This window comes from Protobothrops mucrosquamatus, unplaced genomic scaffold (genome assembly GCF_001527695.2).
Source record: "Protobothrops mucrosquamatus isolate PMUCROS unplaced genomic scaffold, P.Mucros_1.0 scaffold880, whole genome shotgun sequence".
NCBI classification, from domain to species: domain Eukaryota; kingdom Metazoa; phylum Chordata; class Lepidosauria; order Squamata; family Viperidae; genus Protobothrops; species Protobothrops mucrosquamatus.
The window spans coordinates 933116-953401 of NW_015387134.1; the positions used below are offsets into that span (position 1 = coordinate 933116).

Consider the following 20286-nt stretch of genomic DNA (forward strand, 5'->3'; position numbering starts at 1 on the left):
TTTTCCCCCCCCCTGACTAATGGGCAACACTCCTCAAGACCAAATCATCCTTGCAAATATTAGGAGCAAAGATGTGCACATTCAGGGTGCTAATTCTCCAAGATGAACCTGAAGGAAGACTCTAAAAGTTCTATCTTTTTTTTTTTTAAATGCCCTCCACAAACTTATTCTGTGAAGCACAGGCAGGTCAAATCATTTTACAAATGCGTTCAGAATAGATAAAACCATTTGGGAATTAAGAGCCTGCAGAGACATCCTGCATGTCAGAGACTCATTTTGAATTGGAATTAAGTAAAAGACCGTTCTCTCATTTACAAAAGCTGTTTCCATGGAGAAGGCCTGGATGCAAGCCGTTCTTCTTCTGTTAGGGAACTATAGCCAGGCGCTATATTAATTTACCTCTCACACCTACTGTTCTAATCTTTTTCTCCAAGGAAATAAGAGCACAGGTGTGCCAGAATCCCACCCCAATTGTCAAAACCACCCAGGTAAAGGGACATCCATATCCAGGGCTACACATACAATGAGAACTGGGATTAAAGCCAAGCAGCATTATGGGGGGGGGGGTATTCCATTCTATGACTCCCAAGGGGTGTTGTCCAATCTCTTCTACTGCTGCTGCAGATGACACAGGAAGGCATACTGTAGCAACTGTCCTTGTGGCAGATCTCAAAAAAGATTTTTTGTATTAAAAAGGAAATAAAGAGGGGGGGAGTAGGTGGGAGTAAGGAGAAAGGAGAGGAGGAGAGAGACAAAGATGGACTGGTCCAGAGTTAAAACCCAGTATTCATTATAATTAATCATAGTATTAACAATGAGAAGAGGATAGCCTAGTGGATGTAGGCCCTGTACACAGCAGACATGTCGTTGTCAGACTGATCCAACGCTTTTGCCCGTTTGTAGACCTGAAGGAGAGAACGGAGCAGAAGAGAGGAGTTACAAAGAAGGACGAGTGGCTTCCTACTAACATCTTAAAGACCCCCGGCTGCATCTACTAACTTTCCTTCCAGCCAAAGTGCCTGAACAAATTAAGGGGGATCCAGAATCTGCTGTTAAGGGGCTCAATTTGGCAAGGAGATATGGTTAGTCCTCGACTTACAAATCATTCGTTTAGCGACTGTTACAAAAGCAACGGAAAAAGTGACTTAGGACCGTTTTACACACTGGTCACCCTGGCGACATCCCCAGGGTCACATGATTAAAATTTGGACGCTTGGCAATTGGTTCGTATTTATGACGGTTGGGTGTCCCGGGGTCGTGTGATTCCCCCTTTTGTGACCTATTCTGATAAGCACAAGTCAATGGGGAAACCAGATTTGCTTAACAACCATGTGACTAACTGAACAATTGCAGCGATTCTCTAAACAACCGGAGTCAATTAAAATTAATGAAGGAGGCAGCTAAGATCAAATATCTAGACCAGTGGTGGGCACGCGCGCCGTCGCCTCAGTCCTAGGCCTTCAGCTGGGTTTTATAAAACCTTTTCGCTTTAGGCCTCCGCCGCCGTGTGCCAAAAAAAAAAAAAAAGAAAAGGTTCAATCAGTCAATTTCAACTTCTCGGGGGAAAAAAAAAAGATCTTGCAAAGTTGAAATTGATTGACTGAACTTTTTAGTCCCACCCAGTCTGCCGTTACCACCGCAGCCACGTCCACCCAATGGGCCACGCCCACCCAATGGGCCACACCCACCCAGCATTAGACGATGCATAAGTGGGTTTTGGGTTGCAGTTTGGGCACTCAAGTCTCTAAAAGGTTCGCCATCACTGATCTAGACTGAAAAAAAAACACAATCTCAATCCAGTCTTCAGATGCAGGTACTTTTCTAAAGGTTTGCCAAAAAGAAAAAAAGAAAAAAAAAGACCAGACTGAACAGAAATAGGCTCGCTTGGGGAAAAACCTACCTCATTGGCTGCAGCTGCCATGGGAGTTGGATGATTAACCGAATCGCCCAGTGCAATGGCTAATCTGAGATCCTTCTGGATGTATTTCAGGTAGAAATCAGGCTTGAAGTTTCCTTGCAGGATATCTAGAGAAGGAGAAGGCCAGATACGTTTTCATATTCCACTTTCCCTGCCGACAACAATTGTCCCTTCAGATTTCCCCACTCCCAGTGCACCTATTTCAACATGCAAGACCATGTCAGGCCAAAGTGATCCTTTCGCACATTATCCATGCTAACAAACTCTCTAGTTGGCCACAAAAGTCTTTTACCTACTTTCAAGATTGCAGTTTGGTATAGACCAGGGGGTAGGCAACCTTGGCTTTTATGACTCGTGGACTTCAACTCCCAGAATTCCTGAGCCAGCCATGCTGAGGGAAAGGGAGAGGTTTCTAAGCTGAGCCATGCTGGCTCAGGAATTCTGGGAGTTGAAGTCCATGAGTCATAAAACAGCCAAGGTTGCCTACCCCTGTTATATACACACATGTGTTTACTTTCTACTGCCCTTTACTCCAGTCATTCCACTTCTTTTTATTGTTTGAATATACACACAGAGAGAAATTGCTTTCCTTAAGAACTCAGGACAAGAGCCCCGGAGAGAGATCTCCCTTAATATATCCCAAGCACAAACTTTAAAGGTGAATGAATTTCACAACTGAGGGAGATTTGAGCCTGGGCCTTCCTGGGCCTGTCCATCACTTTAACCACTCCACTATCACAGTTAGAAAGCATGTCTGGCCAGGAGGAACTATCTGGAAACCTCCAGCAGGTATGGCTATGGGAGGTATAGGAAACAGCCCTATACTGTATAGGAAAGAGCTAGTTCAAGAGTAGAGGCAGGCAATCAGCTGACTTCCAGAGCAGTGTTTCTCAACTTTGGCAGCTTTAAAAGGTGTGGACTTCAGCTCCCAGGATTCCCCAGTCAACACAAGAACTCTGGGAGTTGAAGCCCACACATCTTAAGGCTGCCAAGGTTAAGAATGCCAAGGTTAAGAATCACTCCAGATATTTAGGCCATCCACTTCCATCAGGCCCTACCAAGATGACCCAAAGCAAAGGACTATGGGAACTGATCAGAACAATTGAAGATTCTGGATTGCCTACACCTGGTTGAGAGAAACAGCCTTTTTATATCCAAAAAAAAGGGGGGGGGAGGGAAATGAAGAACTTTACTTTGGCACTTCTGATCCAGAAAGATGCTGGCAAGCTGTCCCTGATTGAGGATGTCCAGAAGTGTCTGCTGGGACTGACCGGTGACCTGAGCCAAAGTCAGTCCCTCTGCTATTGTGGCCATGAAGCTTCCTTGGACCATGTTTACGATCAGCATCATCTTGGCAGCATTCCCTACTTCTCCTATGGGAGACGGAGAGACAGTGAAATTATTTACAAGAAGATGGGATAAAAAAAAAGCTACCTGCTCAACCATATCTTAGACCTCGTTCAGACATTTGATAACATCTACTAATCTGTCCCTCGATGCATTCTTCTACTTTTTTATACCCCAACAATAAATTTCTGCTGATAACCGAGGATTTTCCCCCCCAAAAAACTTTTGTAGCTTCTTCACTGTTCAGCTTCATTGTAATTTACCGGTCTTAAGAGCTAGTCAAAATATTTCCCTTCTAATTTCTTTACACTGGTTGCCCCATAGCTAATGCGACACATTTAAAAGGATGCGACCAGATAGCAAAAGTCTTGGACGGTGCTGGTATAGGCAAGATTTGCTCTTTTTTTAATAGATGAATTCCATTGTTTTCTTGTAAAGGTCCAGAGGTTTGGGATAAATAGGTACTGCAATGGACACTGCAGTGAACAAGGACACACATTCAATTTTGCAGCTACTAAAATTGTTGGACGAGCCGGCACAAAAGCAGCCAGGGAAATGATTGAAGGCTGGGAAACAGGCCCCCCATCAGTCAACAGGAGTGCTGATTTATCATCGGCTTATCAAGTACTTAGAACAGGGGTGTCAAACTCAATTTCATTGAGGGCCACATCAGCATTGCGGTTGCCCTCGGTATGTGTGTGTGTGTGGCCAGGGTGGGTGCAGCCTACTGGGTGGTCGTGGATGGAGTGGGTGTGACCTACTGGGTGGGCATAGCCAGCTCTACATTGCGTCAAGGGTGCCAGTGGGGGCCTGGGCAGGAGTGGGACAGATCTGAGAGTCTCTGGCAGAAGGGGGAGGGACCGGGGCAAGCGCCAAGGCGTGGTCCATTTCTTCATTCCTCACAAAGGGTGACACCTCCCCAGCATGCACCGAGGGGGCAGGACTGACGCGGCAGGGGCTGGTTCCTCGCTGTTTCCAGATGGCCTTGTGGAGCTAAGACTGAATGCGTTTCAGCATAGATGGCCACCACAAAATTGTACATTGGCTCCCGGCCGGCCTGGGCCAGGCCCAAGGCAGCGGGGGCCGTTCCCTCACTGTTTCCAGGATGGCTTCGCGGGCCACATGAAACCACTTTGCGGGCCACATCCAGCCCCCGGGCCTTGTGTTTGACATGTCTGACTTAGAAGGCGAGGGCTGGGCAGCACAAGGAAACCACAGCTAATGACTTAAAAGCCAGCCATTAACACACCCCAATCAACATCTAAAAAGCCACTTACATCAGGCACTATAAATACCACACACAGAACAGCACACACTCTGCTAGAGAGAAATTCCCTGATGATGGGCTCCAGCAGGAGTCTGAAAGCTCAGAAGTTACTGGTCCCAGTGACTGACCCAGATTGGACAATGCCCACAGAGAACCCCAATACTGGGAAATATAAGTCAATTAATTAATGACCCCACCGATCAAAATATACTATGTGGCCAATAAATCCACACAGAACCATTTCAATGGATGCTATGTAATGTGTGTGTGCACGCGTGCATAACATCTGTATTCTACTCTAATCTATCAGTCCATAATGTCAAAAGTAGCACACTTGAAAAAAAAAGGGATCAGGCCTCGTTTGTACTGCACCAACTGGCCTCTGCAGTATATAAATAGGTTTGAGAATAATTGGATTTTATTTTTGAGGAAAGGGGAAAAAACTTATTATTTCTAGATACAGTTCCAGGTGGAATTCAGGTAATTGTTGTGCCTCCTCCCTCTTCATGACTTCAACCCACTTGGCTGTTGTGTGCAGTTATCATAGTCTTGCAGACTTTTGTTAGTAGCTTCAAAAAAACAGATGTTAGAAGTGCTCCTCAGAATAATTTTAAGATGAGAGTTAACACAGAAAGCACGCAGAAAGAGTTCCTGTACGAGAAACTCATTAAAAACCCAAGAATTATTCTTAAATGTATCTTCTCACATTTCGACCTTCCAGACAAGAGCTTGGCATCCTGTATCAAACATGTCCCAGTGTTCTATCTATGTAGGCCACATTCTCCCTCAAACATCCTGAATGGAGATGTTTTCTGCCTGGCCTCATTCTGTGTTTTCAAGTGCCACAATCCACCACTTAAATGATTATTCCCACCACTTAATGAAACTACCTAGGACAGAGGTGGCGAACCTATGGCACGGGTGCCAGAGGCGGCACTCAGAGCCCTCTCTGTGGGGCAGTCGCCCCAGTCCTATGCCTTCAGCTGGGTTTTATAAAACCTTTTCACTTTAGGCCTCCGCCATCGTGTGCAATAAAAAAAAAGTTCAATCAATTTCAACTTCTCGCGAAAAAAAAAAGATCTCGCAAAGTTGGAATTGATTGAACCACCCAGTCTGCCGTTACCACCGCAGTGACGCCCACCCAATTGGCCACACCCACCCAATGGGCTACACCCACCCGGCACTCAACGATGCGTAAGTGGGTTTTGGGTTGCAGTTTGGGCACTCAGTCTCTAAAAGGTTCGCCATCACTGACCTAGGAAGAAAGAAGTCTTCCCCATTGCCTGGAAACAGCTACTGCAGTCTTCATACAAGCCTCTGTCTCCAGCCGCTAATATCACCAGCATCCCATCATTGGATAGCTGTTGGTTCCCTGAGACTGGGGCTTCCAGGAAGCGACCACCTCTGGAGACAATCACCTGGAAGCAAGAGGAGGAGGATCACTTGGAGCAGAGAAGACAAGTTGCATCAACTAAGGACACCGGTGGTCGTGCTAATCTTCCCTCCCAACTCAGGCAACGCAGTAACACATTACAGGTGATCCTTGGGTTAATAATTCAGCAATTGATCAAACTTATGATGATGCTAGGCCAGTGGTAGTTATGCCTGGACTTCATACTTGCAAGACTGAAGTGTCCCACAGTTACATGATCATGATTTGTGACCTTCACTGCCAACGCCCCACAAGCAAGGTCAATTGGGAAGCTGGTAGGAAGTCATGGTCATAGGAGATCCTTGCTTAACAACCCACACTGGTCTCACTTACTGACAGCAACTGGGACCGTGGGATGACTAGCACTGATAATGTTACCTAGTTTGGGTCATGAAATGTCTGCAAGAAAACAGCCAAGCTTGGAGAGCACCAAACACCCTACAGTCCTTCTCCTCCTCTTCCCCCCTTCCTCTCTTCCACTCCACAAACCTCATTCCCTTCTAACACTGAAGATATTACCTAGTTTGAGTAATGAAACACCTACAAGAAAACAACCAAGCTCAGGGAGCACTGAGGACCCCTCATGTCTGGTTGTTCCTTAGCCCACACTTCTTCCCCTCATGCCCAAGATCCTTCTCACATACTATCACACTCAGCACTATTACCTGAGCCAATTCCGTAACAGTGTCTGCATCCACGGTGGACATGTCGACGTAGCACTTCCCTGGACGGATGCCTTGGAGTACTCCACTGGGACCAAGTACCAGCTGGGGGAAGAGAAGAGCGGTAAAGCAATAGGGTGTCTGCAAAGTAAACCCAACCTAGCCAATACCTAAGGGGCGTCTATCAGTCACCTGCACACCTGATCGTTGGCTGAGTTTCTCCCAGGCTTCCAAACTATCTGCTGCAGAAGTTGTGGCTTCCTCCTCCTCTAATGATGCTGTGCTGCTCAAGGTTAAGGTAGGACTGGTGGACACTCAGCCAGAAGGCACTGTGGTGTTCAAAATGGTGGTAATATTGGACTGCACAGCGTCCAGGAAGTTTTATATGGGCCAATCAAAAATCCTCTAAGAACTTCCAGGTATTTGTGAGTCCTCTCAACTCTTCAGTTTGGGAAGATTCTTAAGATTGATGTAGCCCAGCAATAAACTTCTCCAAGTGGAAGTTGCCTATTGATTGACTCACACTGCCTTTTGTGTTGTGAATAAATATGTCTTAAATACACCCGTGCAAAGGAAATCAACCCTGGCTCTTCTTTGGAAAGACAGATCCTGAGGCTGAAACTCAAAACACTTTGGCCACCAAATGAGAAGAGGGGACTCCTTGGGACTCTGATGTTAGGAAAGATTGAAGGGAAAAGAAGAAGGGAACAGCAGAAGAGGAGATGCTTAGTGTCATCGACACAACAAACATGAATTTGGGCAAGCTCCAGGAGACAGCGGAGGACAGGGGGGGCCTGTCGTGTGCTGTGGTCCACGGGGTGGCGAAGAGTCAGGCACAACTTAGTGACTGAACAACAAGATAGAAAGAACGAGGATAGAATTCATTTACAACATTGTAATGGCTCAGTTAGTTAGTATGAAAACAGACTATCTTCAAAAGATCAGCTCACGGGAGGGGACAGGCTTCTAGAGACATGTGCTATTGATCTGGTGGAAAAAGTGTTTCTGCATGTCCTAAAAGAGATAAGCAGACCAGCTTCTACGTTACTTGGTTCAAATTAACTCCACGGCTGTAGTGGATAGAATCGGCAACTCACCTGGTTTTTGTGGTAGACATGTTGTAAAATTTACTAGCCTTTACTTGAGCTGATTTTTGTGCAAGGAATCCAGCACAATGAAGCCTAATTGCCTTGAACAACACAAGAGGTCATTCAGCTGTGTCAAGGGCTCCTTTCCTGCTGCTGCTGCTGTCATACTCGGGGGAGCTTTTGAACCCTTGGCCACAGACTTCCAAGCCTGCTCTCACAATGTCACAAGCTGCAAAAACCTTTAGCTCGGTGCTTATCACACCTGTGGACTTCAACAATACCTGGTTGAGGAATTCTAGGAATTAAAGCCGTCAAGGTTGAAAAACTGCTTTAGATCTAGATGTTCTACCTTAGATGAGTCCCAGTACAAACAAATTGGAATTTTCAAAACTGATCAATCTGTGCTTTCCAGTCACTTCACCCCAGAGTTCCTGGCACGGCACAGTTCTCATAACATGTAACAGACTTTATTGGTATTTCCCCTTAAGGGTGTGATTAAAAGCAGAGCTCAGAATTTCAACAGAGGTCATACGTTATTAAATTTTTATGCTGCCCATCTCCTCTACAAGGTGATTTTGGGTGCTCTACCTATCCATTTATATATATTGCCCATATTTCTACCCCACAATAATCCAGAGATGGTCATAATGCTCAATGAAGCTTCTTGGCAGTTGGCCAATAACGCCGTTACCATAATACCCATTTCAGATTTTTTAACCAATAGGGACTGTGGCTATCTTTGCTCTCCATATTTTTAGAAATATGAAACAGAATTGAGGCTTTTATGTTCTGAAATCCTTCGAGAGACCTACAATAGTACAGTTCTAGTTCCAGTTTTTGATGGTTTCAGGCAACTTAATTCTCCCAGCCTGGGTGTCCCAAATAAGTGAGCTCTCATAGGACTGCTGTGAGAGGGGGGGAAAAAAAACCACACACACATACAATATAATCCCGTAAAGCCAAACTAAACAGCGATATGAACGGAATCTGCAGCAAGCTCTAGCCGTGACTCCACAGACTTGAAAATACTCCAAAGCAACCGTGTACTGGTGGCTTAATCCAGTCATTTGACAGCAAAGCTTTTCAGAGGTGATTAAACATTGGGCACAATTACGTGCGGCAGAAGAGGCTCCCGCACAACTGAAAAACTAGAGTGACCTTGTCCTAAATATCCAAAGAGTGTTTCATAAATATTTAACAGTGCGCTGGCTTGTCTTCGGTCAGAAGAGACGGAGAGGAGAGCGAGCACCACCAGGAAAGCTATTTTTCTCAACTTCCCCAGGATAAGGAATGTATCTCCTGTTACAAGTTAAAAGTTAAAACTGTGAGAATCCTCAATTAACATCGTTTTTTTAAGCCTCTTCCTCATCTCCTCGCTCTTCTTTGCCGAGTGAAACAAGGCCTCCCGGACAATTAGGACTCTTCCGTTGTGTTTTCAGCCTCTCTTAGCTGCCCGGTGAGAAAAGCTAGCACGTCCTTGTTATTTCAAAGACGTAATTATCTGTAGAAGCAAAGGGTGTTTGTGCACGGCACGAGGAAATCAGTGAAGAAGTCCACATTCATGACTTCTGCTTAAAAATCAAAACGGGCGTTCTGCATTGCCATTACCTACAAAGTAAGAGAGGTGTAAATCTCGTTCTCAAGAGTCATTCAAAGTCGTCGTAGTTTTTCTGGGTAAACTGAGAAAAAATTCTGGTCCTAGCAAAGCAGACATGATCATTCTGTGGCAAAGCATTTGGGGGGGGGGAGAGGAGGGGGGGGAACAGGAGGGCAGGAGGGGCTCATGCAAGTAAAAAGAGGTAATCCTTACATCCTTGGCTGCTTTTGGATCAGACACGCAGGCAAAAGTGATATCACAGGTTGAGACTACTTCAGCGGGGGTTCTTCCCAACCGTGCCCCCTCCTGGATGAACAAATCACACTGCAAAAGTCACAGACCCAAAGGTAAGAAACAGAATGAACCCGGGAACCACGATATGCCCCCAAATCAGCCACCAGAGCCGCGGCTGTGAATTCTGAAGAGTCGAAGCCCACGTAGCTGGAGAACTCCCAACACAATCCCAGGAAATATTAAGTTTGGGTCAGAATAAACTTGGAAGTTACGTGAACCAAAGCAAAGAGAACTAGCTAAGCTTGGCAGGATAACAAAGAAATTCTTTCTCTGCTTTCTGGAAGGGTCATCACACCGTATCTTTGGACACGGACTTACAGGGTGTTTTGTGAGAATAGAGCAAGCTTCACAGAACCTAATCAGGGCCAAGGGAGTCTGGGTTTACGGCCTCAGCTGCTGCAACAACAACTACATTACCTTTGTGTAACAGCAGCTATGAAAGGGCTCCAAGCTCTTGTGGATCCAAGAAGATAGCTTTTCTATTGCCTCCTGGAAATGGCAGGGGGATCCGTTCTGATACTAAAGGACTGAACCCTGGGTCCAATCCCACCCGCCAATCTTTTGGCTGACAGATGGGGCTTGGACATCTACCGGATTGGAATAATGCCAGAGAGGGGTGACCCACCACATCACTGCTCTATCCCAAACGACACAGGTCTTTTCTTCAGCAGCTGCTGCTCTGCCATTATCGAGGGTTTTCCTTAGATCAGTGGTTCTCAACCTTTTTAATGCCGCGACCCCAACCGGTCGTAAGTCGAGGACTAAACCGGTCGTAAGTCGAGGACTAAACCGGTCGTAAGTCGAGGACTACCCAATTGGTCGTAAGTCGAGGACTTTCCCTGCCCGGGAGCGCCGCGCATGCATGGTTCCGCCCCCTGCGCCAGCCGAGGCGTAGCTGGCAAGCGGCAGAGACGGAGCAGGCCGACCACCAGCTGCCCCAGCTCAAGGGAGGTAAGGCACCTGCCGGAAAAGGGGAAAAAAATGGCGGACAAAAAAATGGCGAACAGCCTTGCTTGGCGACCCCTATGAAATGGTCGATCGACCCCAAATGGGGTCCCGACCCACAGGTTGAGAACCACTGCCTTAGATGATCTCCTAATTCTGAGGGTCTCATTATCTCCCGAGAGGTGCCAACTGCCTCATGCAGTCCTCTATGCTCACAAAAACTGTTAACAGAGTGATTTCTAAAAAAAATGTGGGGCAAAAACTGATGTGGGCATAGCTGCGGCAGCTATCCTAAGTCAGAGCTTCTGCTGTCAGCCACAAAAATAGCACAAATTGGGAGGGGGGGGAAAAAGAAACGAAACGGAGGGAATGAAAACGTTACCATAGCTACAAGGATCTCGGGGATAATGTAAGCTGGCGCTGTCAAACCAATTACTACGTTCAGAAGCCCATCTTAAAAAAAACATTTCAAAGGTGCTGGGCCAGAAAGCATCCATTTTAGTGAAATGGCTTTTCTCTCTTTCTAGGGAGCGCGTGCTTTTGAAGCAGCGTTGACTCCTGGCAGTCCATCGTTCAGTATGGAAAGAATGTCGCAGTACAGATGAGAAAATTGCCACACGTTTCTCCCATCTTGTAAACAGAGACATTCTCTTATTTCAGGCTTGGGTGACCATCAGCAATTCGAAAGGCATTCCTTGATCAGGTCTGTTGCTTCCTTCACCCACCCACCCCCACCCAGACCAGAAGACTGTTTATTTCTTACTAGAAATGGAACTTACCTTCTCAGCGGTCCGATTCCAGACCGTGACGGTGTGACCCATTTTTATTAAGTTGGAGACAATGCCACTGCCCATCAGGCCGAGACCGAGGAATCCTATCCTGCGTAGGGGAGAAGATGGTGAGAGCTGGCCACGGCGCAGGGAACGACTGTTTTTCGTTCTTTCAAACCTCACAAAATCAAGATACAGAGAAATGGGGGCGAGAGTAACAAGTAAAACGATGCACAAAGACAAACCAGGGGAAATCTATTATTCTCAATTCCAAACTGATCAATCACATTGCTTGCTCTATGCAACAACAGGCTTTTGGCAAGAACTGGATCTTCTTTTCCTACCCATTTTTTCCATAAACAAAAGAATAGGGGAAAGGAGGCCAGAACAATGGACCCTGGGTGGCCTCACCTAGTTTGGGAGCTAATTCTGTTCAAATGCTTGTTTCAGAAGTCAGCGTGTGGCATCCAGAAGACAATGGCTTCCAAGAGACAGGAAGTTTTCCACCCTGCCCATCCTCTCACAAACCTCTTTTCTAAAAGACCCGACACTACAGAGGACTGTGCACACCAAGCAGCTGCATGAGCAACACACTTGTCTAGTGTGACGTAGTGTGATGAGGTGCAGGATGATCCCGGGGCAAACCCCAAATTTATATATTTGCAAGTCTTCCAAGTAACGTAGACACTTGTTCAAGCCTTACTCCGTTATCAGCACTTCTGGGCTTATGATTAAGAAAGCCACTGCTAACGAGCGGAACTCTTACCCAAGAGCGTTTGTGGTTAAGAATGTTTTATCTGCATTTTTTATTTTTAGTAAAATAGGAAGGCTACCAGACTCCAACATACAACGATTCAAACTACTCTAGGAAACCTGCCAAAAGAAAAAAAGGGGAAAAAAGCAGGCCAGTTTCCCCTCCTCTCTGTCACCTCTCACAGCTGATTTGAGGAAAGCCAATTCCTAACCACGTTACGCTTTGCCACACCGTTCACCCATGAGCGTCCTGCGGAGCTGAAGGAAAACAACACGAAAGGGTGTGGTCGAGGCGCAGTTAAAAGGGCCCGTGTGCAACTGTGCATCAGGACAGCTGAAGAGCTGCTGGGTTTTTAAGGGTTTACCTGAATGACTTCATTGTTAAAAGTTTGTTTCCCTCCAGCAAACGCAAAGGGCAGACATCCTGAGATGGCTGCAGCCCCAAGCAGGCCGCAGCTTGCTCTGAACAGAGCTGGGGGGATATTGCTTCTGACAGCACGACAGGAAGTGCAACTGAGGCTCCAGTCACTCAAGGAGAGGGAGAAGCGCAAGGAGGGTCTGGAGGCAGATCTGCCATAGAGGGCCCTTCCTGGGAGGAATTCAAAAGTCCCGCCTCTTCCTCTCCTTTCTGGTGGTGGCTGAAGAACAACTCCAAGACCATTCTCACCAGATTCTTGCAATGAACCGTGCCATGAAAAGAGGGTTGTTGTTGGTGGTGGTGTTTTTTTTAAAACAACAACAACAAAGCATTTAGATCCAAAGGAAAATTCACTGGATTGTGAGAGAGCCTCTGGGCAATTTTTATTTTTCACCGTTCTAACAATGTCATCTTTGGTCATGGCAGGGTTTGATGGGGGTGGGGTGGGGAGAATTCATTCTCTCATTTTGTGCACGCAACTGCTTGGTGAAGTTCAGCCAGCTGGCATGAAAGCAATTTGGAAGGAAGGAAGGAAGGAAGGAAGGAAGGAAGGAAGGAAGGAAGGAAGGAAGGAAGGAAGGAAGGAAGGAAGGAAGGAAGGAAGGAAGGAAGGAAGGAAGGAAGGAAGGAAGGCTTACTTCTTGTCTGTAGGAGTGATGCTGCCATTGATAGCTGTGCTGTCTGCTGCCTGGATAGAAGTGGACCCAGTTTCCTATGGAAGAATACACCCGTCACTGATCAATTTCGTCTTAGCAAAATGGGCAGGATCTGCTCAATGAAAGGAAATTAAAAGCAAACTCTTCTGTACCTCTTCACACACCTTCAGCTTCTTTGTGATGGCCTGATAGCAAACTGTTGGCTGTAGGGAAAAGATAAAAGCACATGCACCAGATGCATCATAAAGAGGCTCCGGCAATGCAAAAAAAAGTCGCGATAAGTCGTGACACTGCGAGTTTGACACCCCTGCTGTAGAACAACCAAACCTTGACTCAGCTGCAGACTACGGGGCCCCATTCACCCAAATAGTCAAATTGTCATGGAGAAGCAAGGAATTCTCTCCACTAAGCACTTATGAGAAATAATAGCTAAGGAGACCTCATAAAAGTAGAAGTCACATCCTGAAATAGGGTGATGGCAAAGAGCTTAGGATAGCAAATTCTAATTTAAGGAATTAGGTGGGACAGAACAAAGGCCATAGCTTCGGAATACAGATGCACTTAGAAAGTGTGCTTGGCCCCCGTATGATTTTTCTGGATTTCTGTAGCTGAAGGGGAATAAAACTGGATCTCTCTGCTCCCAGCTCAAAGGTGTATCCTATACACCAGTGCTTCTCAACTGTTAACAGCTTGAAGACTTCCATTCCCAGAATTCCCCAGACAGCATAGCTGGTTCTTCTGTTTTGACTAATTCATGGTTTATTCAAAACAGGGATAACCATTACTCTGCTTATCCATCCTTCCCAAACCATGTTTCAGCCTAAAATTCCATATATATATATTTTGCTTACCTTTTCAGTTTGGCTAAGCAGGAAGTGATGGAAATGAGGGTCACCATCTTTCACAGGCTGTAATGGCAAAGGAACAAATTGAGAAGCCAACACACTCAAAACGTCAACTCTGGAAAAGCATCTATACACACACTATGAATGGGTTTCAGTTCCAGATTCTGAGGAAAAGTCTTTGGTGCCTTTTTGGAATCCAGAACAGTTATGTTGAGCTCCTTGCTTCGTTCAGGACAAATATAAATATTATGCATTTGATGGGGAGAAATACATGAAAAAGTCAGGTTATGGAATGTAATTAATAAAAAAAAAATAGTAAGAGTTGGCTGAAAACTATCCATGCAGCTAAACAGAAAGAAGAATGCTTGAAAATGGATCCTTCGTATAAACTACACCTTCTGATACACGCTAAGAAAACAATTCCTAGTTTAAAAGGACCAGATTTAAATTATTGATTTCTAAGCTCCTATTTCAAGCATTTTTAGGAAGCAGCAAGTGACAATGAACAAATGATTTTAATGTATACAGACATACTTCAAAGACCTTGCAGGGCAACGTTTTGATCACCAAATGTAAAGATTTCAGTACAGGTCGTCTTCAACTTGTAACCACAATCAAGTCCAAAATTTCTGCTGCCAAGCAAGACAGTTGTTAAGTGAGTTCTGTCCTGTTGCTTGCCACAGTTGTTAAGTGAGTAACATGGTTGTTAAGTGAATCTGGCTTCCTCGTTGACTCTGCTTGTCAGAAGGTCGCAAAAGGGGATCACGTGACCCTGGGAGACGGCAACGGTCATAAATACATGCCAGTTGCCAAGTGTTTGGATTTTTTGTCATGTGACTTTAGGAATGCTGCAACAGTTGTGTGAAAAATGTCATAAGTCACTTTTTTTCAGTGCTGTTATACCTTCGAATGGTCACTAAACACTGAATGGTTGTTAAGTCGAGGACTACCTGTATCAGCTTAGAATCATTCTGTTTCTGAATACATATAGAAGCGTATGGACTGTAGCTGATGAATCTCAGGTTTCTCTGGATGTCTGCTTCTTGAATAAATCTTCCCAGGATCTTCAATATTGTAGGGAGTTTATCAGGAAGGGTAACTCTCTGGTTCCTTTTATCAGGGGTTCCCAACCGGGGGTGCAAGACGATATTCCAGGAGGTGCGAAAACTTGGGTTTTCAAAATCATAGCGCATATGCCTAATTCGTTGCCGTAATATCAAACTTTCGTAAGGGGTGCGAGAATATATCAGAAGCGTTCTAGGAGTGCGGGGTATAGAAAAGGTTGGGAGCCGCTGATCTAGATACTACACAAACTTTTTAAAGATATCTGAAGTGTTTACGAATCACATTTCTCTCTTCTCTCCCATGTCAACTTTTTTTCTCTTATTTTTCCAAACGTGGATAAATGTACGCTTACAACAAGCTATGATTTAAAAATCCGGTTTAAAAAAAAAAGCTTCTTTTTCGATGGCAGTGATTCCTGCTGGTTCCCCCTCTCCCTCCAGTAACCACAGGAAAAGTGAAGCAAGCAAGGCGCAGAAATAGGCACAAGAATCACGTTGCGTGGAGAATACCAGCAACGCGGGCTTGAATGTAGTAAATCAAGCAAGGAGAGAAAGCAAAGTAAGATATTGGTGGAAAAAACGCCCATCAATCCCTTTATGTAAACCAGACCAGGAAATCAACTTTATAGGTAGCCTAAAACTACCTTTGTCAAGATCAATTGTAACAACAGAATCTTACAAGCCTGGTTATACTGTACCTCCTTCCCCTTTTCAGACTTCAGTACATTAGTGAGGTGTCTATCTGAGCTACTATGTCTCTGTCACGGACTTAAGATACGTTTCACCCCTTGTCAGTTAGTAACAGAACTCACATATCTCCGTCAAGGTCATTTTCCTTACTCTTCACCAAAGCCCTTGCCCAGATCATCCAAAAGCTTGCGGGCCAAGTCTATGGAGAGAGAACTACAGGTAGTCCTCGACGTACGACCACAATTGAGCCCAAAATTTCTGTTGCTAAGTGAAACATTTGTTAAGTGAGTTTTGCCCCATTTTTCTTGCCTTCACTTGTTAAGTGAATCACTGAAGCTGTTAAGTTAGTAACATGGCTGTTAAGTTAATCTGGCTTCCTCCGTTGACTTTGCTTGTCAGGAGGTCGCAGAAGCGGATCACGTGACCCCAAAGCACTGCAACCGTCATAAATCTAATATGAGTCAGTTGCCAATCACCTGGATTTTGATCACCTGATCATGAGGATGCTTCAGCCGTTGAAAGTATGAGAAATAAGTCATCACTCACTTTTTTCCAGTGCCACTTTTTTTTCTTGTATCTTTGAATGGTCACTAAGTAAACTGTTGTGTGTCGTGGACTACCTGTATTGCCTCAGTATGACATACTATTTCTCTATTTCTCTCTCACACAAACACACACACACACACAATACACCAAGAGCTGAATTGTTGCTTCCTCCGAGAAATATGCAAAGAATTAAATCACCTCGCTTACACTCTGTGGCCACTTAAAGCCAGCCATGGTGCCAGTCATCATTTTCTTCACTGTGCTTGACTCAGGAATTGTCATGTCCTGTGGAGAAGATAGACCGGTGGTGAGTACCATCTGTGGAATCCCAAAATCCATAAATACAATCCATCTTGGGAAGCAGGAGGTTGGAAGGAAAGTGTTATTTCACAAAACAGATTTTTCCCTCCTACACTGCCCAAACAGTCCTTCAAGAGCCTGCTCTCAGACAGAAATCACCTAGAGCAGCTTTCTCTTTCATGACAACTACTCAAATGCACGAGACCACAAGCCCCTGTATTTTCATCAAGTAGATAAATATCTATATGTTGGATGGAGCACCCGGTCTACCAAATACAAAGCAATCTGTTCTGCGTTTCGCTCCAATCTAGGAGCATTTTTTGCAGGCAGAGGTCACTACTGTGATAACTGTAAATTCAAAATTTTGTGGCTGACAAAGAGTTAATTCAGCTGCCTAACATGCAAGCTGCCCAGGTTCGAATCCCAGAAGGGTACGACTAGCTGATGAGAGCTAAAGAGCTTGAAATAGCTATACTAGGTGGCAATGCCCAAAGGCACAAAAATTTTGGAACTTATTAAAGAAATGGCTGGAAGAAATTTTACTAGTAGATATAGAGGCCAAACCGGAATTTTTTTTATTGGGAATTATAGAAAGAAAATATAAGAAAGATACAAATTATTTACTACTGCATATAGTAACAGCGGCACGAATAGCCTTCGCTCAAAAATGGAAAGAGAAAGATACTCCAACCGAAGAGGAAATATTACTGAAAATTTTCAATTGCGCTGAAATGGATAGATTTACATGGGAACTCAAGGATAAAAGTGAAACTAAGTACTACAAAATCTGGGAACAATTTTATGATTGGATAGACAATAAGAGGTTAGCCAAGACAAATGTATAGTGTTAGAATAAAATATAGATTATAGAAAAATGTATATTTAAAAGATAAATAGATATACAGAAATAAGGGAAAAAGTGTTAATATTATATTATAAATAGTGAGCAAAGCTCAAGAACTATATGGCTATATGAGTATTAATACTACTGTAAAACGTTGGAAGATGTATGGAACCAGTGATGTCATATCTATGTCCAATGTGTTTTTAATTTTGTATTAATAAAAATTTATATATATATAAAAAAAGAAATAGCTATACTAGTCTCCCTTTAACTCTATGTCAGCCACAAAATTTTGAAGATAGATATAGATATATAGAGAGACATATCTTAAATTGCTGCCCATGATTTCACATGCGATGTTCTTCTTTCCCAACTCATTTTTTAAAGGCAGTATTTAAATTTGTTTTATGACAATCCCAAACCAATACTGGTTAAATTGTAATTTGCTGAAAACAGTGCAACAGAAGCTTGTTACAGATCCAGTTTTTAACTGCACTAAGACATATGTGATGCTGGTAAATTTTATTTAATTTCCATGTTGGGTTTAACTCGAGCTTTTAGATGGATAGCATTTTATATAATGTCTCCTGTCCAGCTGCCACGGAGAAAAATACAATGATATACTGGGAGCACAAAAGAACAAGCTTGAATGTATTCTACCCTATCTCCAAAGTTACTCTTCTTCCTAACAGGGCCCAGTTATTATTTCTATAGTGGGATACAGTGTTCAGCTCACAAATCTTCTGCTCATTGGAAGGCCTGAAATACGGGTCAAAGCTTTTCACATCTCGGTTATTGAACTCTCCCTCCAGTAATTTTTTTTTTCATTTTGCCAGGCATTTGCCTTAAATAAATTGCCTGTTATTTTGGTTATGCTCTGATCACCTTATTTGAAAAACATGCTATGCCCTGGAGACAGGATGATTTTCAGGACTGGAAAAACAAAGTATTTTTCAATAAAATAAATTCCTTTTCAAAATCTAGCAGGAGCAACCTTTTATTTTCCAGCACAGCGGTCCCCAACCTTTTTGGCACCAGGGACCAGTTTCATGGAACACATGTTTGGAAGGAGGAGCCCGCAACCTAGATCCCTTGTATGCGGAGTTGACAACGGGGTTCATGCTCTCATAAGAATCTAATGCCTGATGATCTGAGGTGGAGCTGAAGTGATGATGCCAGCGCTGGGGAGCAGCTCCAAATACAGAAGAAGCTTCACTTGCTCGTCCCACTGCTCACCTCTAGCTATGCAGCCCAGTTACTAACAGGCCACGAACCAGTACTGGTCTGTGACCTGGGAGTAGGGGATCCCTGCTCTAGCAATTTTCCCCACCTGTCTGTTTTCTAGATTTATGGCTTTCAACGCCCCAATTTTTCCAGCCACTCTTGCAATAATAGAATGCTGAGAATTGCGACAGTAGAAACACATGTATATGGCAGCATGGGTTGGAGGCTATTCTGGATTACTTCAAATTTTAGGAGGAATGAATATACACAGGGCACTCCTGTCTATCGGCTAGGAGTAACTGAGCAATAAATGCAATAGAACAAATCCAGACATTTAGCTTCTGTTCTTATAAGCCTCTAGCTCAGTGGTGGTGAATCTTTTAGAGACCAAGTGCCCAAACTGCAACCCAAAACCCACTTATGCACCGTCGGGTGCCAGGTGGGCGTGGCCCACTGGGTGGGTGTGGCTGTGGTCATGGCAGACTGGGTGGGCATGGCCACCTCGATGTTGCTCGTGGGGAGGGACGCCTGTGGGGGCCGGGCAGGGTTGGGAGAGATCCGGGGGGTCTCTGGCAGGTGGGGCAGTGGGCAGGAGGCTCGTCCTGCGGGGTGAGGCAAGGCGAGGCAGGGCGGAGGTGCCTGCTGCCCGACACCATCAGCCCCTGCACACACAACCACAGCCTGCCGGCCCCTCGACCGGCGCACTCTGGGGCTCTGCAGCCCGCCACCAGCAGTTCAAAGAAGCTGCCTCTGAGCTGGACTGCTGGCCGACAGCTGAGGAGGCGATGCAGTGGGTCATGCCAAGGAAAAGGAGAGCATGCGAGGCCAGGAGGGATGGGACGGGGGGAGGGAAACCAGCCATGTTGGGATGCATCCGGCCACATGGGACCTCGGCGAGTTAGCGGGCAGCTGGTTGAAGAGAGACGGTTGCCATCTCCAGGACATGGCGCGCGTGCCCACAGAGAGGGCTCTGAGTGCCATAGGTTCGCCACCACTGCTCTAGCTCCATTGTTTTACAAGTAAAAAGCTATTTTGCTTTGAATACTCTTATCCTCCATTACAGATCTCTTCACGACATATTTTCCACCAGCCTTCAAAACCCACTTCCAATATTATGCAACTCTACAAGATCCAACAACGATAACCAAAGCAATTTTTGTTACCAAGACAACTCAGGGACCAGAAGTGCTTAACAGCCGCCGTCACCACCATCACCACCACCACCTCTATTTTTTTAAAAAAATACATTTCAGGCTTTCCTTCCTTACAATCAGGATTCATGTCAGGTTCTCTTTCATACAATGAAGGTTGAAAATGTCCTTCCACAAAATCTCAAAGCCGGAAGTGATGCAGGGATGACAGTTGATCAAGAATCATCAAGAAAGCAGACTACCAAAAGCATCACAGGACAGACTAATGGAGTCTAGGATATGCATGAGTGAATGCCTTATAAAAAAAGGTCTCTGGGCGGAAGAGAGGAAGGAAGAAGATGCCATTTTATTAATTTCCCAGAATGCTAAAAGCTTTCACGACAATTTCTCTGCCACCCTCTTCACTCTGGAAAAGAAACCCAGGCAAAAGCCCTCAACATCATCATCGTCCTTGAAGGCACGCTGGTTATTGTTA

At 44.9% G+C, this 20286-nt stretch overlaps 1 protein-coding gene across 1 annotated transcript in view; it reads right to left on the reverse strand.

Annotated features, from left to right (window-relative positions):
- The window catches only part of GLYR1 (glyoxylate reductase 1 homolog), a 29607-nt gene continuing 9321 nt past the window's right edge, over nt 1-20286 (reverse strand). The window contains exons 5-15 of the mRNA XM_015819255.1: nt 16491-16577; nt 13999-14055; nt 13300-13350; nt 13130-13203; nt 11330-11429; nt 9525-9635; nt 6630-6731; nt 5788-5950; nt 3112-3291; nt 1901-2025; nt 1-905 (exon numbers count right to left, since the gene is read on the reverse strand). Coding sequence (XP_015674741.1) covers nt 831-905; nt 1901-2025; nt 3112-3291; nt 5788-5950; nt 6630-6731; nt 9525-9635; nt 11330-11429; nt 13130-13203; nt 13300-13350; nt 13999-14055; nt 16491-16577 — 1125 coding nt within the window. The 3' untranslated portion in view covers nt 1-830. The remainder of the gene's footprint in view (nt 906-1900; nt 2026-3111; nt 3292-5787; nt 5951-6629; nt 6732-9524; nt 9636-11329; nt 11430-13129; nt 13204-13299; nt 13351-13998; nt 14056-16490; nt 16578-20286) is intronic.